The sequence below is a fragment of the Amblyomma americanum genome, chromosome 3 (assembly GCF_052857255.1).
Source record: "Amblyomma americanum isolate KBUSLIRL-KWMA chromosome 3, ASM5285725v1, whole genome shotgun sequence".
Taxonomy (NCBI): Eukaryota; Metazoa; Arthropoda; class Arachnida; order Ixodida; family Ixodidae; genus Amblyomma; species Amblyomma americanum.
Window position 1 is genome coordinate 188,566,361 of NC_135499.1, and position 20,445 is coordinate 188,586,805.

At 45.3% G+C, this 20,445-nt stretch overlaps 1 protein-coding gene across 2 annotated transcripts; it reads right to left on the reverse strand.

The window, feature by feature from the left end:
- Positions 1 to 1,092: 1,092 nt before the first annotated feature.
- On the reverse strand, positions 1,093 to 20,119 carry LOC144125675 (ubiquitin-associated domain-containing protein 2-like). Of its 2 annotated transcripts, none has more exons than XM_077659266.1 (10): positions 19,961 to 20,119; positions 19,663 to 19,793; positions 19,414 to 19,533; positions 19,236 to 19,339; positions 16,600 to 16,720; positions 16,102 to 16,149; positions 15,248 to 15,511; positions 12,559 to 12,655; positions 10,585 to 10,628; positions 1,093 to 1,293 (listed from the first exon to the last, which is right to left on the reverse strand). In XM_077659266.1, the coding sequence occupies exons 1-10, from the start codon at positions 19,998 to 20,000 to the stop codon at positions 1,183 to 1,185; spliced, it is 1,080 nt and encodes a 359-aa protein (XP_077515392.1). In that variant the 5' UTR covers positions 20,001 to 20,119; the 3' UTR covers positions 1,093 to 1,182. The 2 variants fall into 2 exon arrangements, 1 of the variants encoding a protein (XP_077515392.1); XR_013313407.1 differs by having other exon boundaries at positions 1,198 to 1,293; positions 15,248 to 15,527.
- Positions 20,120 to 20,445: the final 326 nt, after the last annotated feature.

A 20,445-nucleotide genomic window follows, 5' to 3' on the forward strand; every position in this document is an offset into this window, starting at 1 on the left:
TTCATGTGGGACTCCATGTACTGGGATCCCGGAGAGAGCTGTATGGGCGAGGTTGTATCCCATGCGCTACCAATTCGCAACAGTATGTTAGAGGAGACATAGTCGCTAAATAACAGAAACGAAGGGAGAGAAAGCACAAACGCTAGTGCTGTCTTCTTCCCTCTCCTACACTCTAAAGATGAGTACGCCTAAAAGAGAGCAAGCTGTCTTCTAGCGCACTCAGTTTCATAAATGGGGGCGCACTAAAAAGCAGCCTACTCCCTTTTTCACTCCTTTCTGTTTGAAGTGCATTTAAACACCCTATCTAAGCACCAACTAGTCCAGCATCCTGCCTCAAATATATTAGGTATGCACGACGGCAGAGTAACTATAAACCACTTTAAATATATTCACACAAAACCGAGTGTTGTGGGAAGAAAAACAGCTTAGATATTCACAAACGTACTGATTTTTCAGATGTAGACAAACGCCTGCTGTCACAAAGCACGTCCTTGAATGCTCCTGGTCTGAATATAAACACTTGAAATGCATCAACATTATGAATGAGACAAGTTCGCTGCTTTTTGGGCACCAGATAGCTGTACTGGCTATGAAATGGTGCGAGTGGCTGCACCAGGCCAAATACAATGCGGGGACCAATCTTATGGTTGAATATTGTCTAGCATTGTACGAACACGTATCACAAGTGGCACCGAAACCTTCTTGTAACACGTCGATTCATTTGCGTACGAGGGCGAGTAAAAAATCAACCCTAAAATGGCAATTAAAAATTGTAATAATCCTGTATGCAGTTATACTCTGGGTACACTATTCCTTGCTTCCAGGTTAGGCTGAAGTTTACTCTGGTGTCTCTTAATCTAATTTAATCATTGTGATCTGTCCTACCTTTTTGCCACTCAGCATGCAATAGAAAATATTAGTACTAGCCTTATCCTCTATGGCAGGGACAGCATGCTAAAAATCATGATGAAATTGGTTCTTTGCACAATTCTGTTTTTGAACACAATATTGCTCAGGTCCTGTTTACAATGTTCCATTGGCATTTTGACATATTGCACAGATTACTGGGTACACAAGTGACATGACATGATAAACGCAATCCACAAAACAATTTATTGCACACAGTGGCTCTTTCATCGCATTGTTCATGGCTTATAATACAGCTCCCAGTGGGTGCCTGCCTCAGCTCTCATTCAGGAGCAATGTCGTGGCCAAATGCACATCATTGTTGGAGTTCCTGAGTGCCCTCAGCACGTTCTGCCGCTCAAAACCCATGTCCACGAGTGTCTGAACCTGCAGCAGCAAACACACCTTGTGACTTCTCAGGACACACGCTAGAAAACAATCAGTATTGCTGGAATTCTGTTTGAGTTGAACATGTTTCCAGTTTGGCAGCCAGTGAAGATTGTGAAATTAAACAATAGAAAAGCTAACAACAAAAGCACGTGAACGCGATGTTATTCAACATGGCAGAAACAGAAACCAAATGCTAGTATGAAGAATTTTGTAACCATCATCCCATCCAAAGTACATTATCCAGAGCAAAGGTGATGCTTACAGACACAATATTCAATGTTTTGAGAAATCAGACAAGTGAAAATGCTATACAGCCAAACCCACTTATAAAAATCCCGGTGATAACAATATATCAGACATAACAATGGTCGGTCATGGGACCGTCAACTTTACCTTGTGTTCTACGGTAGAATAAACAGCTTATAGCAAAGCTGTCATAGCACATTATCGGTCATAACAATTCAACCTGGTCATTAAGTTTAAACCATAAAAGAAACAAAAATATAAAAGCGCTATAACCGCACCAGAAAAACCACGCTTACAACACAAAAGCGCACGCTTGTGGTGCCGACCAACAGACCGAGCCTGTGCAGCGATGGCACGAAAGCGGAAGAACCCGTGACCACTCACTCGGAGACATCGCCACAGGGTGCGCCAAGGATGCTTGCTTGTCGTGGCGACGCAGCAGGAGAAACGACGGATGCGTTCCCTTGTGCAAAAGGCCAACGCAGAGAAAAAAGTGCCATATTTACTCGAATCTAGGACGTTACTTTTTTAAAAAAAAATCGTTTACGAAAGTAGGGGGTCGGCTTAAATTCGAGGATGCGGTTTGCCTGCCTCCACTGGACACGCAACGCCATTTCGCGGCCACAGCTTGCAGGTTTGCAGGCTCCATTTTGCTTGTTGGCGCCGGCTTTTTCGAACGTTGTGAACAAAGGTCTCGCCGTCCCGTACTTGCTTGTGCTCGTCGCCACGTGACTTTGAGAAACGCCCGTGTTTGCGGCGCAATGGGGCCCACCAAGTGATGCCATTATACCGCGGCTTCGAAAGGTAGTTTTGGGGGCGGAAAGCACTTCAAACCTACAAGCCCAGCGTGACTTCGGTGTGGACGAGAAGAATGTGCGCCGGTGGCAGAAGCAGCGGAACGAGCTCTTCAACTGCGCTGAAAAGCGAATGGCCTTCACTGGACCCAAGAGTGGGCGACACCACGATGTGGAAAAGGATGTCGCCAACTTTATCAGGAAACAAAGGGAAGGTGCGATGCCCGTGATGATAGAGATAATACAGGCAAAGGTGAGGGAGGTTGCTAATGTTAGAGATGTCCCACGGACCCAATTTAAAGCCCGCGTTTCAAGCGTTTCATGAAGCGTTTCGGGTTCAGCCTGCTATGGCGGACTTTCGTATGCCAAAACCTACCACCTGGTTTTAAGGAGAAGCTGGTGGCATTTCAGAGCTTTGTGATCAAGTGGCTGAAAAAGCAGTACAGTCTGGACCAAATCGGTAACGCCGATCAGACTCTACTGTATTTTTACATGCCTGTAGCATACACAGTTAATGAGAAGGGCACAAAACAGATGAAAGTAAGAACTGCTGGGTATGAGAAGCAACGTCTTACCGTGATGTTACCATATTTACTCGAATTCAACGCGAGTTTTTTCCCAGATTTTTTTCCCCTTAAAATCCACTCTCGCATTATAATTGAATACCGCACTTCAATTGGCCTAAAGCAGTGCCGCGGTGCAGCCATTTCAAAGAAATCAGCTTGGTTTCGGTTTCTGCAGCTTTGCGATCTTATGCTGGCAACATGGGTACCACGGAAGACAAATCCTCATCCACCCAACTCAGTGTTGTCCTCAGTCATTTTTTTGTGTTCGTTGCGGCCTCGCGCTGAATGCGTCGTCGCGCCGTGTTCTTGTGGTGACACGCGTTTTAAGAGAAAAGCGATCCTGTCAGCTGAAGGGGTTGAGAATTCTGCAGCAGCTCGAAGACTTGACCTCAACAAATCAACCATCCGCGGATGGCGGCCACAGTGGGAGGAGCTTTTTAAATGTGAGCCCGACTGCAAAAGGATTTCGTGGGCCTCGCCACAGCCATCACGTCGAGTTGGAGAAAAAAGTGGCGGACTTTATTATCAGCAGTGCAACCATCTCCTGGGGGTCAGTGTCAATCTGATCCGTTGGAAAGTTAGAGACGTTGCTCGGGAGATGGGAAGTTCAGAGCATCTCATGGGTGGGCCTAAACGTTCATGAAGAAAAATGGATTCTCTCTGCAGAGAACATCGGTACGATAGAAGTTACCGGAAGACTTTGATAGCGAAAAGGACGACTCTGAAAGCGGGGAAGATGAATAAACATGCTGGCTACGATGTCTATTAATGGTACTTTGTTTTACGCCCTTAAGCCTTGCGTTACATTCGTGGTTTTATTTTTTCCCGCTGGGCACCAGGTAAAGGCACCCCTCGCGTTACTTTAGTAGTCGCGTTACATTCGAGTAAATACGATACGTTGCATGGCCGATGGGCGAAAACTGCCGCCCTACCTCATTTTTATGCGGAAAACGCTTCCATCCAGAGAGGCTTTTCCCTAAAAATGTCGTTGGGCGCGCACAAGAGAATGGATGGATGAGTGGTGCCCTAGTCGAAGATTCGGTGAAGACTGTTTGGCAACGTCGTGCCGGGGCTCTGTTGTTCAAAGAGTCACTCCCAGCTCTCGATTCCAACCGCGGCCACTTGACAGATGCCATAAAGTCAGTGTTTTTGAAAGGCAGCACGCACATTGTAATGATACCCGCAGGAATGGCGAGCGAGCTACAATCGCTCGACGTTGCAATAAACAAGCCTTTTAAGGATAGGCTGCGGAAGCACTACAACGACCAGGCGCATCAAGCGTGCTTCGCTTAGCCAAGTGGCGAATGTGCTGGACAAAAACGAAGACAGTGCACTGTGAGAGGAAGCCAGCGGCAAAGAGGACAGCTTGTCAATGTACTCAAGTGGCATCAAGCCTGTGCTTCAGCAAAATTTTGCATGCTCTAATTGGAAGGCTGCAGAAAATACAGTAGAACCCTGCTGTAACACTTTTCATGGGGTTGCAGAAAAGAAACATAGCAGACAGGGAACGCAGTAGCAGAGAAGAGTGCATGAAAAAAATGCATACTGTTGTCTACAACATTTTAAAAACTTTCCTACACGCCCGACATGCTGCTCTGGGAATTACAATTCACTGCGGCTCTTGCTATTTTTGTGCAAGCGCAAAATGTACCAAACGCCCTGCAGTTTGTTTATTTGCTTGAGCAGTTGTCGGTAGATGGGAGGCAGTAGCAAGGAGGGAGCGCATGAGGAGCTGGCCAATTTGTGGCACGCGCATGCTTCTGGGCTGTTTTTGCGGCCGTTGCTTTAATCTGACAAAATTCTTGAGTGCTGGAATCTACAAGCTGTGTTTTTTAAGCTGTACGGGGCAAGAAAAAAAAAACAGATGTCAGAAACAAACTCGGAGCTGACTCGTGCAACCGCTTTTTGTGTGCACGTGCGCAGTCTCTCACGGCATACTTTCGTTTCGATGGCGATGGAACAAGATTCATGCCACCTGCAAGTGCGCGGGGCGCTGGCATGGGACACTGAACTTGAATATGAGTGTTCAGTCCTGCTCTGGGTGGCGTGCTGTCGCAGTTCTGCACGCACTACACATGGGCTGTCAAAATGCCAGTAAAACAGCAGCACGACGGGAGATTCGTGACATATCATGTGAGAACACTGCCAGATTTGCGACGTAACAGACGAGTTTGTATTGTATGTGTTTTTATGGGTGCTAGAACAGGACTGGCTCACAAAAATGTAGCATCCGAGAACGCAAAAGCCACGTTCTACTGTATTGTGAACAATAGTTGCATCCCTTAAGGTGGCGGTCCCACTCTGACGGTGAACGGAAAGCATTTTTGGTGATATTTGTACGTCGACTGTACCTCGCTCGTTAGCTTCATGAATGTGGTTCAGATATTTCCAAAAAGCAAAATTTCTCTGCTTTCAAAAGATGCATGTGGTTTAACGATAGCTCAAAAATTGTTTCAACTGTAAAAGAAAACGCAAAGATGAAAAATGGCAGCTGAGCTCAACTTGTCTCAGGAAATGCAAAGTTGTGAAAAACCTATTGCACCTAGAGAAAAATCTTTCGATACTTTGAGATCTGATGCTAATAAGCATGTTTAAGCATTTAGAAATATGTGTATACGTTAGTTTATTAGACACGCATGTTTGAAAAGCGTAGAAAACAGAACAATGCAATCTGCAATAACTTTTGGGATATGCATTGTCCTGCCGCAACTTTTTGCAGTTTCAGATCGTGTAATCGTCCTTCCTTTCCGAAAAAATCATTCATCTGCCTCATTTAGTTTAAAAGTTATTCCTGATCAAAGTTAGCGTTTTTTCCAAATAGTTGAAAACAAAATGCTATACAGTACAGGTAACAAGCGCTTGACAATTCTGAGATTTTGCGTGAAGAAACTTTGTACTTCGCTCTACATGGCTAAGCATCGCCTTAATAATAATAATTGGTTATTGGGGAAAGGAAATGGCGCAGTATCTGTCTCATATATCCTTGGACACCTGAACCGCGCCCTGTAAGGGAAGGGATAAAGGAGAGAGAGAGAGAGTGAAAGAAGGAAGAAAGAGGTGCTGTAGTGGGGGGCTCCGGACCACCTGGGGATCTTTAACGTGCACTGACATCGCACAGCACACGGGCGCCTTATCGTATTGCCTCCATAAAAACACAGCCGCCGCGGTCGGGTTCGACTTTACTCAATGGCTTTTGGGAAATGTGTACTGTCTAGTTGTTTTTAGCTACCTTTTTCGTTGTGCTTATGAAGGGCACAAGCTCTGGAAACGTTCCGCGTATTCTTTTTCTCTGGTAAATACACTGTTAAAATATCGAGCTCTCATTCTTTTAATCAACTTGTAACAATTATCAACAACAAAGTCCACAAAATAAAAACAATAATAGCAATAACGCAGCGACATGTGATGGATGGATGGATAAGGCTGAACCCTTTAAATTGAGCGGTGGTTCAAGCCATCTAGCCATGAAAATGTAGTGAGTAGCGCAATCTACATTAGTGCACATGTACTAAATGGTCACAGTTGAAAAAAATGATGAGTGTGGCGCTGCCAAACAGCTAAAATTAGCTAAAATCGGGAGGTGTTCCCGAGCATACCGGAGACTTACTAGCGGAGAAGTATACCGGTTTACCGGCCCCCTCTTGCGCATGCGCAGTGGCATTGTTGGGGTGAGGCGGAGCCACTGCGCATGCACAGCCAGCGTCTGGTAAACTGGTATATACGTCTCCGGTACGCTAAAAATGTCTGATGTCTCTACGATGTTTGCACGTTGCCCTCCATTTTGCCCTCTGTACTGTGTGTTGAACACGTGTTGAACTTCCAAGCAGATTTCCGCCATATTGCTTTGCTGGATTGCTTTTTCGCCTGACACTATGAAATGTATTCTGGGCGTCCTCTTATTTTTTGAGGATAGCTTTGGTATTGTTAAAGAGACAAGAAAGGGAAGAAGACAGGCTTTTGCTTCGTGCCGTCGGTTGTTCATTGTTCCGGCTAGCCATGTGGAGGGGAAGTTCGAGAGTGCTCGATTCGCCTGTACTCACTGCACCAGTTCGGCAAAGTTCTGTGGCGGTGCTGCGAGTGTGTAGCACTAGTTCCGGCAGTTTGAGCACAGTTTGGCACTGTCTGCTTCCAAAACGGATGGTCGAGTGCAGGCCTGGTCGTCTGCTAGCCTTGGCAAAGCCAATGAATTGCGACCAGCTGTTTACAGCCCACATCAGTGGCTGCCAACACCTCATACCTAGTAAAGAAATGTCCAAACAGCACATCACAATAAAATGTTGCCATGAACCAGACTCGATGCGTGCATGTGCACCTCATGACGTCTTTGATTTTTACAGTGGTGTCAATTACACGTAGCCGTTTCTTTGGAGAACTCAAGCAGCGTTCTAGCTTGTCGACGAGTGAAATTACTTGAGTCTCCACCGTTTATCACAATGTGCAAACCATCATGCCTCCATGGAGGCTGCAGCTGCACTATTTTGGCACTAACCTCCGAGAAGGTGCTCAATTTTTTAGACTAGCACTTCTTTCAAACGAATGCTGTGGTTCATAGGGCGCCATGTTCCACCGCTGAAATGAATCCATGTGAGGTGCAGCACCGCGAGAACCAGTTCATGTGGTGCAGGTGAATCGAACGGACCTATAAGTCGGATACAACTCAAGAACGAAGCAGCACATGCCCATAAAAGGAGGCTGTCCAGCCAAGTGCATCGACCGAACAGTTTTCTGTTCGGTCTCCACCCGTGCGCCGCGACAGCACTGGTGGGACTGAAGCCGCCACGACCGATGCCGAACACGACCCCACCGAGAACATTCAGCGCTTTTGGACAAAAGATGCTCTCGCGCGGACATGTGCGAAAGGTGAGCCACGAAGACGTGGTGCCCCGCATTTTCCTGCCTATTCTGCTGACGTTCCGGTTTCTGCACAGCGTATTGTACAAGCAGAACTTTGACAGCAGCCCAAGGTCATGGCTCCTTGTGCCAGAAGACCTGCGCGCCGCCACTATGTAAAAACTTGTCCAGAGTGCCAAAGGCGGAAAGACCTCCTACATGACCAGCTGGTCTTCTCCAGCCGCTCAACCCACCGCACGCTCCATTCCACACAATCGGAATGGATTTTCTTGGCCCGTTTCCAACGTAGCAGTCGGGTAACAGGCACATTATCTAACCAGATACGCCAAATCCCGAGCACTCCCGTCGGCAATGGCTGTTGAGGCAGGTCAACTTTTTATTGAGTGTATTGTGCTCCGGCACAGTGCCCCTGTCGTTTTGATCACTGATCGGGGTGCCGTGTTTCTGGCACAGCTCACACAGGAGATCCTCCGTCTCAGCTGCACCAGCCACTGCCGAACTACGGCGTACCATCCGCAAACCAATGGGCTGACTGAGATGTTGAACAAGAAAGACGATGGCCAACATGATCGCCAAGTATGTGGATGTCGCCCATCGCAGTTGGGACGAGGTACTGCCCTATGTTACATTCGCGTATAATACCGTTCCATTCGCAGAAGACGACAGGTATGTCCCCTTTCCAACTGGTGGTGCATGGCAGACAGGTCACCACGATGCTTGACGCTATGTTGCCACACGAGCAGTCTGTTGACATAGTGGATGATGCCTGTCTAGCCTGCGAGCACGCGGAGGAAGCTGGGCAACTCGCTCGACTCCGCCTCCAGCACCAACAGCATGCAGATGCTCGTCGGTACAATCTCCGTCAACGTGACATCCACTTTTACCCTGGGGACAAAGTCTGGGTGTGGACGCCGGTACGCCGTCGAGGTCTCTCCGACAAACTTATGAAGCGATACTTGGGGCCGTATACGTTCTTCGCCGCATCGATGCACTGAGCTACGAGGTGCTGCCCGAAGGAATGCGACCGTGATTTCGTCGTTTCCCCCCGCCTTGAAATTGTGCACGTAGTCCGGCTTAAGCCGTATTCACGATAATCGCCTGCGTTTCCCACTGCCTTTTTCATCAGCCAGCAGAATTTTCTGGGGGCGTGTGTGGTTTTCCGCTGCGTGTTTTGCTCTCAGGTTAGCATCGGGACAATGCTTCTTTATAGGGGGAGGTAGTGTAGCGAAGAGTAAGTCGAAGCGCGATCGCCACATGCCGACGACGACGCTGCTGCTGGCGGACCTGCCTGTCTTTGTGCTCCTGCTATCACCTGTGCTCGCCGCCGGCCTCTACTTCAAGCAAGCCGTGACAATATCACTGCACTTCATGAGCTTTCCAGTATCATCCTGTGGTTTTTGTTGAGGCCCTTGCTGCTAAAAATTATGCAACTAATTGCGGTTGATCCGTTGACTACAGCTGGTCGAAAGGTTAACTTTCTCCTAATTTTCGTGTTAATGATCCCTAGTATAGTCGGATGCAACTCAATAACAAAGCGGTTTTTCCCTGTCAAAGAACTCCCTTCCAGCCAACGGCTTCAGCGGATTCTCAGGAGCTTGATAGCGCAACAATGCAGGGAGTGGCAGACAGAAGGAGAGAGTCTCCTCCCTGCATTGTGACGCCGCTCCCTTCATTGTCACGCAAGCAGGTTCATGATAATCGGCTGATGCCGTTTACTAGAAGGGGTCCTTTGACGGGAAAAGCCGCTTGGTTCTTGAGTAGTATAGGACTATAGTCGGGAAGTGCTCATACATTAAGTGCTTCATCAGAGCATGACCCCGCGAAGTAGGCATCGTCTGAACCATCCTAGATGACTTCACGTCTGAACAGCTGTGCATGAACAACGCTTGGCAGGCCACGTGTCTGATAACATCGCTTATCAATGGCATAATCCGCAGCGATGCAGCACACATGCACAGAATGTATCAAAACACTGGTATCAGTTGCACTGCCTACAACAGATTGCCTACAACAGAGTGACACATTCCATGTCACTAGCTGGGCCAGCAAGGGCCTACAAAGTTATCAAATCACCTTCATTGGCTGCTCGCCAAATGCACGCAGTGCAGCATCTTCGCTTTTGACACTGCCCCAGTCTTGTGCCCAGTGCACTTCTCCTTCTACTTTAGATGCTTTGTTCAGCTGGCACACACACATGCTGACTGACCGACCCTTGCAGGCCATCAAGCAATGCTACTTCATTTTATTACTTTTCTGGGTCATCAAGTTCTTTCCACGATGGTATCACAGGGGCTAAGAGTTGTTTTTCAGACTCTGTGCTTGAAGGCAGTATGAGGAGACTTTAAGGTGCCTGCTCGTTCGCTCTAGCTGAGTGGTGCGGTCATGGTAATTCGATGCACACGAGACGCAGAGCCATTGCCCTAATGCATATTTTAACAGTTGCAACGCCTTTGTGTTGCTTAACTGCACTCCATTTCTCCCCTTTATGGGAATTGAATTTCATGCCCTTGGCCAAGAGCACAGTTATGCGTAGATCTTTACTATACATTGCCATACTAAGATTTTCACTCCTCTTACTAACTTGAAAAGGTTTATCAACTGATCTCGACTCACTGATTATATCCCCGACATTACTGACAAACTGACTCCTAGCTATTCATATTCATTGAACCGCAATCATTTTTTTTTTCATTTAATGCAGGCTAAAATTACTCAACGCCTTTTAAAACCTAGAGTAAAGATTTTAACATTAGTACAATGAAGACCAAGCCGCACCATAAAGGCAGTAGACAGGTGCAAAGCTGCCAAAATAGGTGGCAAAATTAACATACCTGCTCCTCAGCAGAATGGCCATTTGGAACATTGTTTCGGCTTTCTGCATTGAAACAAAGCAACAACAAAAAGTACTCTTTAGAAATTTGTAGCTGCCATAAGCACTAAGTTATCGGGGCTCTGAATCATCTATTCAGTATGATGAAATAGAAGTGTTGTAGGCGTTACCGAAAAAAAGTAACTAAATACGTTACTCGTTACGCTAAGAAAAAAGGAACGCGTTACGCCCCTACATTACCTACAAAAAAAAGTAACGCGTTACCGTTACCGAAAAAAAGTACCGCACGTTACTTTGCCGTTACTCCATGGCCATAAATTTTAGTTAGTGCATCTACGCCTGAAGAACTCACGATAACAATAAAGCTCATAATTCAGATAAAACTTCTAGCCCAAACAACAATTTTACGCGAAATCCTGATTTAACGAGAATACTTTGCATAAATGTGCAGGAGCTTAGCAATGTTATTGTGGCCTAAAGTTGCCTGTAGAGTTATATGTGTTAGATTCTAAATTTGTGGCACATGGTGAAGCCATTTTCTGAATGTGACATTAAACACAAAATGACACTTCATCATCAATTCTAACTTTACAAAGAAAACATCGCTGAACTCTCAAGAAATTTACAGTAATTCTGAAAAATGTCATGTTCAAAAAGCCTCGCATGTTTCCATTCTGTAGAGGGTTGTGTGTGTGAGTGGTTCGGGAAGGAGAGGTAGGTGAAGGCAAGTGTGTTAATGCGTGTTCGTGCATGTGTTACACGCTTTATGGATATTGTCTTTTTTTTAGTTGGGTGCGTTGTCAAGAGCAGGTGTTTTCTGGCATGCATGCGAACCGCAACAGAGGTCGCCGAGGGCACCCGTTTGTTTATTTGCAGCATCAATTTAGGTTCTCTGCGTTTTTTTTCTAAAAAAGGGGGGCGGAGTGGGGGACAACTGGAACAAAAAGTAACTAGTAACTTGACACCTCACGTTACCGAAAAATGTTAACGTAAGTATGTTACCCGTTACAGATCCCAACTGGTAACGAGTACGTTACTAAGTTGCCGAAAACAGGAACGCATTACCAGTAACGCCGTTACATGTAACACGTTACCGCCAACACTGTGAGATAGTAGATTCAACAGATGGAATTTGCTCCTTTGACCACGCGAGCCAAGCTACACAGCCTTGTGCAGTGTGTAGAGCTCACAAACGGTGCACAAATGTAAGGTCTTCCCTCCCTACAGCTCCTCTATAACAATCATCATGACAAAACAGTTGAGCCAATGTGAGGAAGGGCTAATGCTTCTACTGACCCATACCACTGATCAAAATAATAGAGGGAGCTGGGCAGTAGTAGTAACGGTTGACTGTTAATTGCACAGCGGAAGCTGGGGCCACAATGCACCAAACACAAGGCACAGTGAGTACCCAAAGGCAACAGTGACTGGCTGTCGACATTGTGCGCGGGGTGACGTTCTCATGGGCACAAACCCAGAAAGAATAGAGAAGAGAATTCCAGTTGCAGGAAACTGTGAAAGCTAAACATTGCACATTTAATGTCTCTGCTTTTCTAGGACGCTCAGCAAATGCTCTTATCACACAACATTGTTCCTAAGGTACTCATAGTCTCTGACATGTTTCCCTTTATCTACAAAGAGGTGTTTCAAAGTCCTTTAAACCAACATCATGTGGCTAATTCCCAAAAATAATTACTGAATTTTTAATGCCAAAGTATATGCTGCATATCACAAAATAAGGTATTCAAAACAAAGAATAGTTTATCATTAGTCGAAGCTTGATATCGCAGGTCATTAATTTAGTCTTCAAGGAACTGCAGCCTTTCAGGCCATAATTAGTAACAACACAGTAGTTAACAACAACAACAAAAAGTGTCAGTAAAAACTAGAGTGATAAAATAGCTGAAACATAAAATGGGTGGGTCACAAAGACAAAATGCCAACTGTTAGCATAATCAAAGAAGTGAACAGTTACCATAAGCTTCACTATTCATCACATTATTCCATGCATCAGGATCATCCAAACTGGGAACGAGCCGCTCAGCATAGCCTTGTGCCATGTGCTGCCGATTCTGAAAGCAGCAAAAAACAGCAAGAGCAGCAAAACTTGTAAAACGTCACCACCTGCTTTTTATAACAAAGGCAGAAATTAATTCACGCAGGAATTTTAAAGAGAACAATGTTAGCACACAAAAAGAACAAAGATATCTATCACAGGTTGAGTAATTTGGAAGCACTACCAGTACTGGTCCAATTAGGACAATCTGCTGGATGAGTCCATAATATAAAATAGAATCTCAATGATACGAATCTCACGGGGTCACAAAAAATATTTCTATCATCCGAAGTTCATGTAATCCAAAACGAACAAAATTCGTGTGCAGAATTTACACAGATCTGTTTTCGGCTGACGGGGTTTACAAACTGCTCCGTGCCACCGCTCACTGCTCACGGTGAACGGTGAGTACCGCACGACTGGTGATCCCAGCGGTAGCAATCCACTGTGGGACGCGACGGGGGATTGCCCATAACATCCGAATTTCTGCTCACTGCACATAATGGGCTCTGGCAAGGGCACTCTACGAATTCATATCATCCGAAATTCAAATCGACTGCGATATTATCGAGATTCTACGATACAATACTAAGAAAACAAACTAATTTAATAATGCAATGAATAAAATTTATCTTGTGCCTTTTTTTCTTTCACATTACAGACAAAATAATGAAGTCGAGAGTATGACAGAACCCCAAACGCTCGGGTATCATACACTAGCCCTCATGCTGGGCGCCAAAACATCATGTTTCTTCCTTTCCTTAAGTTAGCTGGCTGGTGCCAGTGCTTTTTTAACAGACAAGATATTGGTGATTGTTATATACACAAAACTGTTATTATGATAAACTGAAATAGAAGGGCTGCAAAACCTACACGTCAGCTTCTCGTTGTGGTGAAAATTCCTTCATAGTTGCAGCACTGTCTGGCTTTGTGACATAACTCAGGAACACTGCTGGTGTTGCTTAGCCAAAAGCAGACGTGCACATGTTCCTAATGGACATACCAGCTGCACAGAACCTTATCAGTGCTGCTCTTACCGTATAAGGGGGCCCCCCCTACTGTCGGCCCTGCTGACCAAAAAAGGGTAGACTCCAAATGTATGTGCTGAGGATCAAAGTTCACTCAAGACAAACGCTATAGAGTCTGCCTGAAAAGTCAAGAACATGCCCAGCTACTCAGCAATGGAAGAAAATGAAGAGAGATTGGAGAAGGAGAATAATGAAGGCATCATCATCAGCCTGACTGCAGGACAAAGCCTCTCCCACATCTCTCCAATTAACCCTGTCCTGTTTCCTCAATACCTTGAGTCTAGGCAACTTTTATGCAAAGAACTCAACAACTTCCTTCAATCACCTGGCAAGCACATTTCGGCTGGTGCCTAGGTGCCCCGGTACCCACTTTGGACTAAGGCAGCTGCATCAATACTTAAGGTAAGTGCCAGTCAACCACGCAGATACAATTAAACCTGGATATAACAAAATTGAAGAAGTCCGGGATTTTTAGTTACATGCAGTTTTTGCGAGAAGAGTCGAAAGGACACTGCCGAACGGAAACCAAAATAATAAATAAATATAGGTGAAATCACCTTTAAAAAGTTTACAGAATCCAGCGTTATTCGAAGTCATAAATGCACAGAAACGTTTTGAGATTGCGCTGATAGTGCGACTGCCACCAGCAGCCGCCACCACCTCATCCGTGCCTCGCGCGACGCCGCCACGAGTTGGGTGGGGAGAGGCGGGGGCACCGCAACTGAGCTAGAGGAGAGCGCAGTCGCGCTGCTGCCGTAGACCGACCGCGGAGGCACTTGCTTCTTCCCGCATATTCCATGGAGGAAGTTCTTCCCTTTCTATATGCACATGTTCCCTTTTTCGGTCTGCCCGCTGCTGTTGCCCCAGGAAATGGACTCTTCGCCTTGCGTCGCTGGCGCTCTCGGTTGCCCCCGCTCCAGAGTCCCGACGCGCGAGAGCTATCGGCGCCAGATTCATGCGAGCAGCCACGCAGTGGCGACGAGTGCTAACTGCTCTTGCCGTTTCGCTTTTGCTATGCCCTGTCATTTTTCGCTGCTTCTGAGCATGAACTGCAGTCATGCCACGCGGTATGGTCTTCCAAAAGCGAAAACAATGGAGATGCGCTGACGGCGCTGGAGCATGATGCATTGCCTCAACTGCTGTCGCTTTTTGCGATCGTTGACGTTCCTCTCATGTCAGTTCCTGCTTTATCGTCGTAAAAATTTTCTGCCAAATTTTGTAACCCAGCACAAGCTAACGCACAACAGCACAAGTCGGTTTAGCAAGTTCATTATATTAAGGTCAACCGCCACTATATGCTCGTTACATGGAGGTCTCAAATACACACACTTCAATGGTGGCGGTGTTTGGAAATTAAAAAACTTTGTTATATTGAGGAATTCGCTATATGGAGGTTTGTTACATCCAGGTTTCACTGTACATAGCCATCCAGGTTTTACCGCACATAGTACACAATCTACTGTCCCTCATGGGGAGCACATTCACTTCAGCAGCTCATGTAGCGTGGCCTTTGGGTGCATGGTCACTGTAGACATGGCTTTGCTGCAACTCAAATGATGCAATGAAAATATAAGGCCCACCATGCCCATGGCAGCGGCGGCAAGATGGGGTGGCGTCCGAGAGGCATGACCTCTGGCGTGCTGCAGGAGAAGCTGCCGCTCGAGCATCTCTGCCTGCTGCTGCCGCTGGATGTCCAGGGTGGCACCCATGAAGGGCTCCTCCCGAGGTGGCGAAGAACACAGCAGCCGGCCAATGGTGGCTCCACACAGGCTTGCCACCCAGCCGGGAACTTGCAGCAACGAACCAACCCAGAGCACATTCCAGCGGCACAAGGCTCCTGCCACCTGCAGGACACCCGTGCTGTCAAAAGACTTGCAACAGTTAACTTAGCTTGAGAGGCAGAGATGACCTGATTAAATCACTGGCTGTATACCACATGCTATTATATTTCTGACCAATTGAGCTCAAATTCTAATTGGAAGTAAACCAGGACAAGCAAGAAAAGGATGCACAGAAAAATGAGTGCAGAAAAATTTCCTTTCATACTGCAATTAGTTCAAGCATGTAAACTTCGCTATTTACATGCTTTAGACCAGATCAAAGATTTGATCTAAAAATAGATTCACTGCTTTTTATGAAGATACCATACCTTAAAGAATTACTAGTCCTTTTAACAACCTACGCTGATATGATCTGAAAGCAGCCTATCTCCCATCAAGGCACCTCATGTGCCGGTTGCCTGATGCCTAAGTGCCAAATGCTGACACATACACTCTAGCAAAAAATAGTAAGCGCTACAGCCAAACCCGCGGCAACCTGCCAAGAGGTATATAGTTATGTGCATTGGAAAGACTGACATGCCAGTCATTTGGCATGCCAGTTGCAAAATCTGCAGTCATCACATGATGAACACAATAGCTCAGTAACCACTCACCAAAGAACACAGTCCACACACTGCTGTCTCCTTGGAGGTGCTTAGTACCTAACAGGGTAGAAACAATGGAGCATATATATCAATGTGAGAGAGCCTGCAATAATTTTATCATCTCAAAAAGCATGATGCATGCAGCTTGCATATACATTCCAAAGTAAAAAAAAAAGTTTGTTTTTAATGCTTTTGTGTTGCAAGAGCTGATAAGAGCCCTTCATACCTGCGTTATCTGGAGAAAAAGGCGCTCTGTATCTAGAAAGCAGCCTACCTGCATTATCTATGGAGTACCCCAATGTTCAAAGGGCATACTTGCTAAAACTGTGCTCTAGCTTTGGCTGCATATTTTGTGATAAAAACACCATGATTTTAAAATCTGCAAAACAAGCTATGGCATACAGTGCAGGCGAACTGAAAGGTGCTGTTGCAAGATGCATCTCGGAGCATGTTACGCCTCTGGACTTAAGCGAGCAGCATGCACTTGAGAGCAAGTAAACTGCAAACCTGTAACCCCAGTAGGTAGGTCAGTGTTTTTCCGGTAACAGGGATGCCTAGAATGTATGACTGGGCTACCCGTGGGATGTCCAGCAGGTAGCTCACAAAGAAGGAGAACACCAAAGCATATCTGCGAGAAACAAAATGGCAGAATTTAGCACTTATGCCTCTGTGTGTGCATGTGTCATCCTTACAAGCAGATAATACTAAGTTGCATTGTTCAATTTGGCTTCAAATTGTGTAGGGCTTTTCAGCAACTTCGAATATTTTCATAGTACTCTTAAGTTACCGGAAAAAATAACCCAGATGCACAGAGGAAAACTGAGAAGATAGAAAAGAGGCTGGCTTCTCAGTTTTCCTGCGCAAATATTCTGGCTGATTTATTTTTTCTGAATACAGTGCACCAACGTGTGTTACTCTGAAGTTTGCAAGTGCTGAAAAATACACCTTCAATCAATATAAAACAGGAAATCATACAACAACAACAACAACAAAAACAAATGAAGAGTATGCATACGGCAGAATAACGCATAAATTTGTGCTTTCTCCCAATTTAAACTTCTTATTATATTTTAACAATATATATCTTACAATATATTTTATACTATTTTGCTAATATTTTAAATTGTTCCTACCTAATACACTCATCAAGATTACCTCTTGATTTTGGAACTATTCAAACTTAACTGTAATTCGTTGTGAAGTTAAAATTCATTGTTAACACATACATAGTTCATGCTTTACTTAATAAAGATGAAAAACAAAACAAAGCAATCCCGTGTGACTGTAGTTCAGCTCAACAAAGCGATACATCTGACTTCGAAATATACTGCAAATCCTAGACTCCTAGACTGTAGAGAGCTCTATCAGGCACACTTATGGTAGCATAACTTACCTTTCCACAATATAGCACAGATGTATAAGTATTTAAAGGGGCCCCAAAACACAATCAGTGCATTGTTTGCCGGTTGGTTGCATAGAATGAGTTATAGTGATGCAATTAGCATCGATCATACCGCGCATACTCTGGTCTTTAATATTTTAATTAGCCCGCAAAAACAAATTCATGGCGCTGACGGTGTCATCATACAGTGGCGGTTCTTCGCAGTGGATATGACATCACTGGGCGCTGGGCGGGAGCTTGATGATTGGACAAGCATTAAATATACTGCAAATTGTGTTAATAAATAGAGATACGTATTGTCAGCACAGTAATACTTGTTGGGGGGCTAGTTGGTGCATGTTTCCCGAAAAGGGTTGTAGCGCCGAGAAAGACAACACATAGCAAGAGAGAGCGCCTGTCCCGTCTCGTTTGCTATGTGTTGTCTTTTTCGGCGCTACAACCCATTTCTGGAAACGTATTGTCAAGTTTTTGCTTTCTATATTACATCAACAAAACCAACTTGTTTGCCTTAGATAAAAGCAATGAAACGCAAGAAAAACAAAAATACATCACCAGAGGCTCTGGCTATTCTTTTGCAAATACTTTGCACATCTCTGTAGACATACCCTACAACCTAGCACACAGCACTTATGCCTACTCTCTATGTCTCAGAGAACGGCTTTGAGAAATCGATCCGATCGAGCCATTTCCCTCTACAAACATTCGTTTCAGTCCCAAGGAAGGATGCAAAGAAAAAAGCCATTTGTTTCACATTTAGCAGCGCACATTGTCAGATGACGCCACATCCCCGTCAACAGTGCGTGCGCCTTGCCTGCGGTGACCAATCAGCACGTTCCAAGTGGTGGGTCATGTTAGGCGGTAAGCAGCGGCGGTAAGCGCTATGCTAAACGTATCTAGTATCTTGCAGAGGCCGTCACTCCGTTGCAGTATCTCGCGCTTGAGTTCGGATCCATACATCAGGGAACGCCGTCGACGTGACAATGATGCATCGCTGGGCCAGCTGGGTGTACACGTGGTTGTAACTATGAAAACTATGCTACCAGCCTCGGCAAGAACAAGTTACAGCTATTAGGCAACCATGGTGTGCAAACTTCCGCGACGTGCTCAGATCGGCTGCTTTGATTGGTCCCGCCTGGTGTCGTCATTGGGAGAGTGAAATGGGAATGGGAAGCCCGCAAAAATCGAGTTCGGGGCAGCATTTTGTTTTTGCTAGTATTTTGAAATTTTTTCATTGAATAACTGCGGTTCCTATGCATCGGTTCCTGCAATTCTTTTTGAGTCACCATCTATGTGACATAAAGAGTCCATCTGAAGTATAGCCGGCATCCATTCGGGCAGTGTTTCGCAGCCCCTTTAAGCTGTTTTGTTATGTGGTGTTTTATGCTGGAAACAAATGTGGCGCTGGATAACATTGACTACACTTTGCAGCGAAATGAACAGGTCCTTCCAAATCACTGCCATGGTGAGGACATACTTAATGGTGAAAAGAAGCGCATAACATGTCATAAAATGTCAGGAAACATGCTGTTCATTAGCGGTGCTCAATGTTAGTGGGAACAAGTGCATGTTCATGCGAACATTTCTTTCAGTAAGCATTTCAGCTGTTTTCTAGTGAACATTTTTAGTTTGAAAGGTGTCCACTAATCATCAATGCGCATGCAAAACAAGTCAGAAAGATGGAACGAGGTGCGACATGCACTACATGCCAGTGATGTCTGCATGTAGCGAAGCAATAACTCACGGTCCACTCGGAAATGCAGACAGTGGGACCTCGAAATGGCGGAGCGTGTATATAGATGCAAATTCCAAGAGTGTGGCCACTGCCGATGCAGCTAATAGGAAGGACTGGAAATGAGAGCACAACGGTTTCACAAACCAAACGAAAGTTTCAGGCGGTCAGAAATAACCGTTGTACTTACCGCGAATTTTCTTGAGCCATAGCGTCGTTCGAATATCCGGAAATAGTAGATAAGGAGCGACCCACACACCAAGTCTTTGGTGTCAAGAAAGCACACTTTCGACGTGACTAGCCTCCAAAACTGGTCAAGGCAATGAAATAGAGAATCGTCAGCGGGCGCAGCATAGCAGTATGCATTGCTTATGAACTAATGCTGCTCTACTACAGCGCAACAATATCTCCGCTCGAAACAAGAAACATCCTTGCTTACCTCCCCCTTGTCAACGATATCCGAGATGTCATACACGATGTAGTGTCTAACCTGGGCAAGTATTGGCGTGTTGAGAGCACATGATGTGAGAAATACTGAGCCTAGAAGCCCCTTGGACACAGGAGCCTTATCTGGAATCGGTGAACACAGAGAATATCAAACACCCGGCAATAAAGCTGTCACACTGGCGCTACATGGCCTGACGAGCAATGGAACACTGCGAGGAAACAAATCAAGACGACGACACTGAGGTGGACACAGTAGTATCTTGTAAGAAAAATACGCAGAGGCCACTTACAGAATCCCGATGTACTGTACTGAGAAAGCATTGCAGCCATTGCTTAAATTCAATTAGCAAAATAAATCGCGCAAATCAGCTCACCAACCATACTATAAATCCTACAAACGTGAACATATCCTAGCGGCTTGCGACGGAAGCCGAGACCCAAACAAGAACATGGGTGTTTGAGCAGGGTGCGGAATCAATCACTGCGACAACAAAAGCAAGTCTTCAAATATTATTTTTGATTAATAAATAAAGTTTAGACTCAACATTAGGTTGTAATTATGCGTTCAGATGTAGAAAATAATTTCAATTTCGAAAAATTTTTTATACGAAACCTTCACAACTAGTGCAGTAAATTTTCATGCAATACCTTCAGTGCCTTCAGTTCAACGAGTTTAACCTAGTTTTAATGCAGTCAGACTCATCAATACTCAACTTTTATTATTTTATAACTTGCACTGCTAATGTTCTGCGCTCCAAATTACTGAAACATCGTT

Bases quoted from the DNA above. Each gene is read 5' to 3' on its own strand.
- LOC144125675 (XM_077659266.1), bottom strand. From the start codon at position 20,000: ATGGCTGCAATGCTTTCTCAGTACAGTACATCGGGATTCT. The intron at 19,534-19,662 runs GTAAGCAAGGAT...TGCCTTGACCAG, and splicing joins ATATCGTTGACAAGGGGGAG to TTTTGGAGGCTAGTCACGTC. The intron at 19,340-19,413 runs GTAAGTACAACG...TCTCATTTCCAG, and splicing joins ATGGCTCAAGAAAATTCGCG to TCCTTCCTATTAGCTGCATC.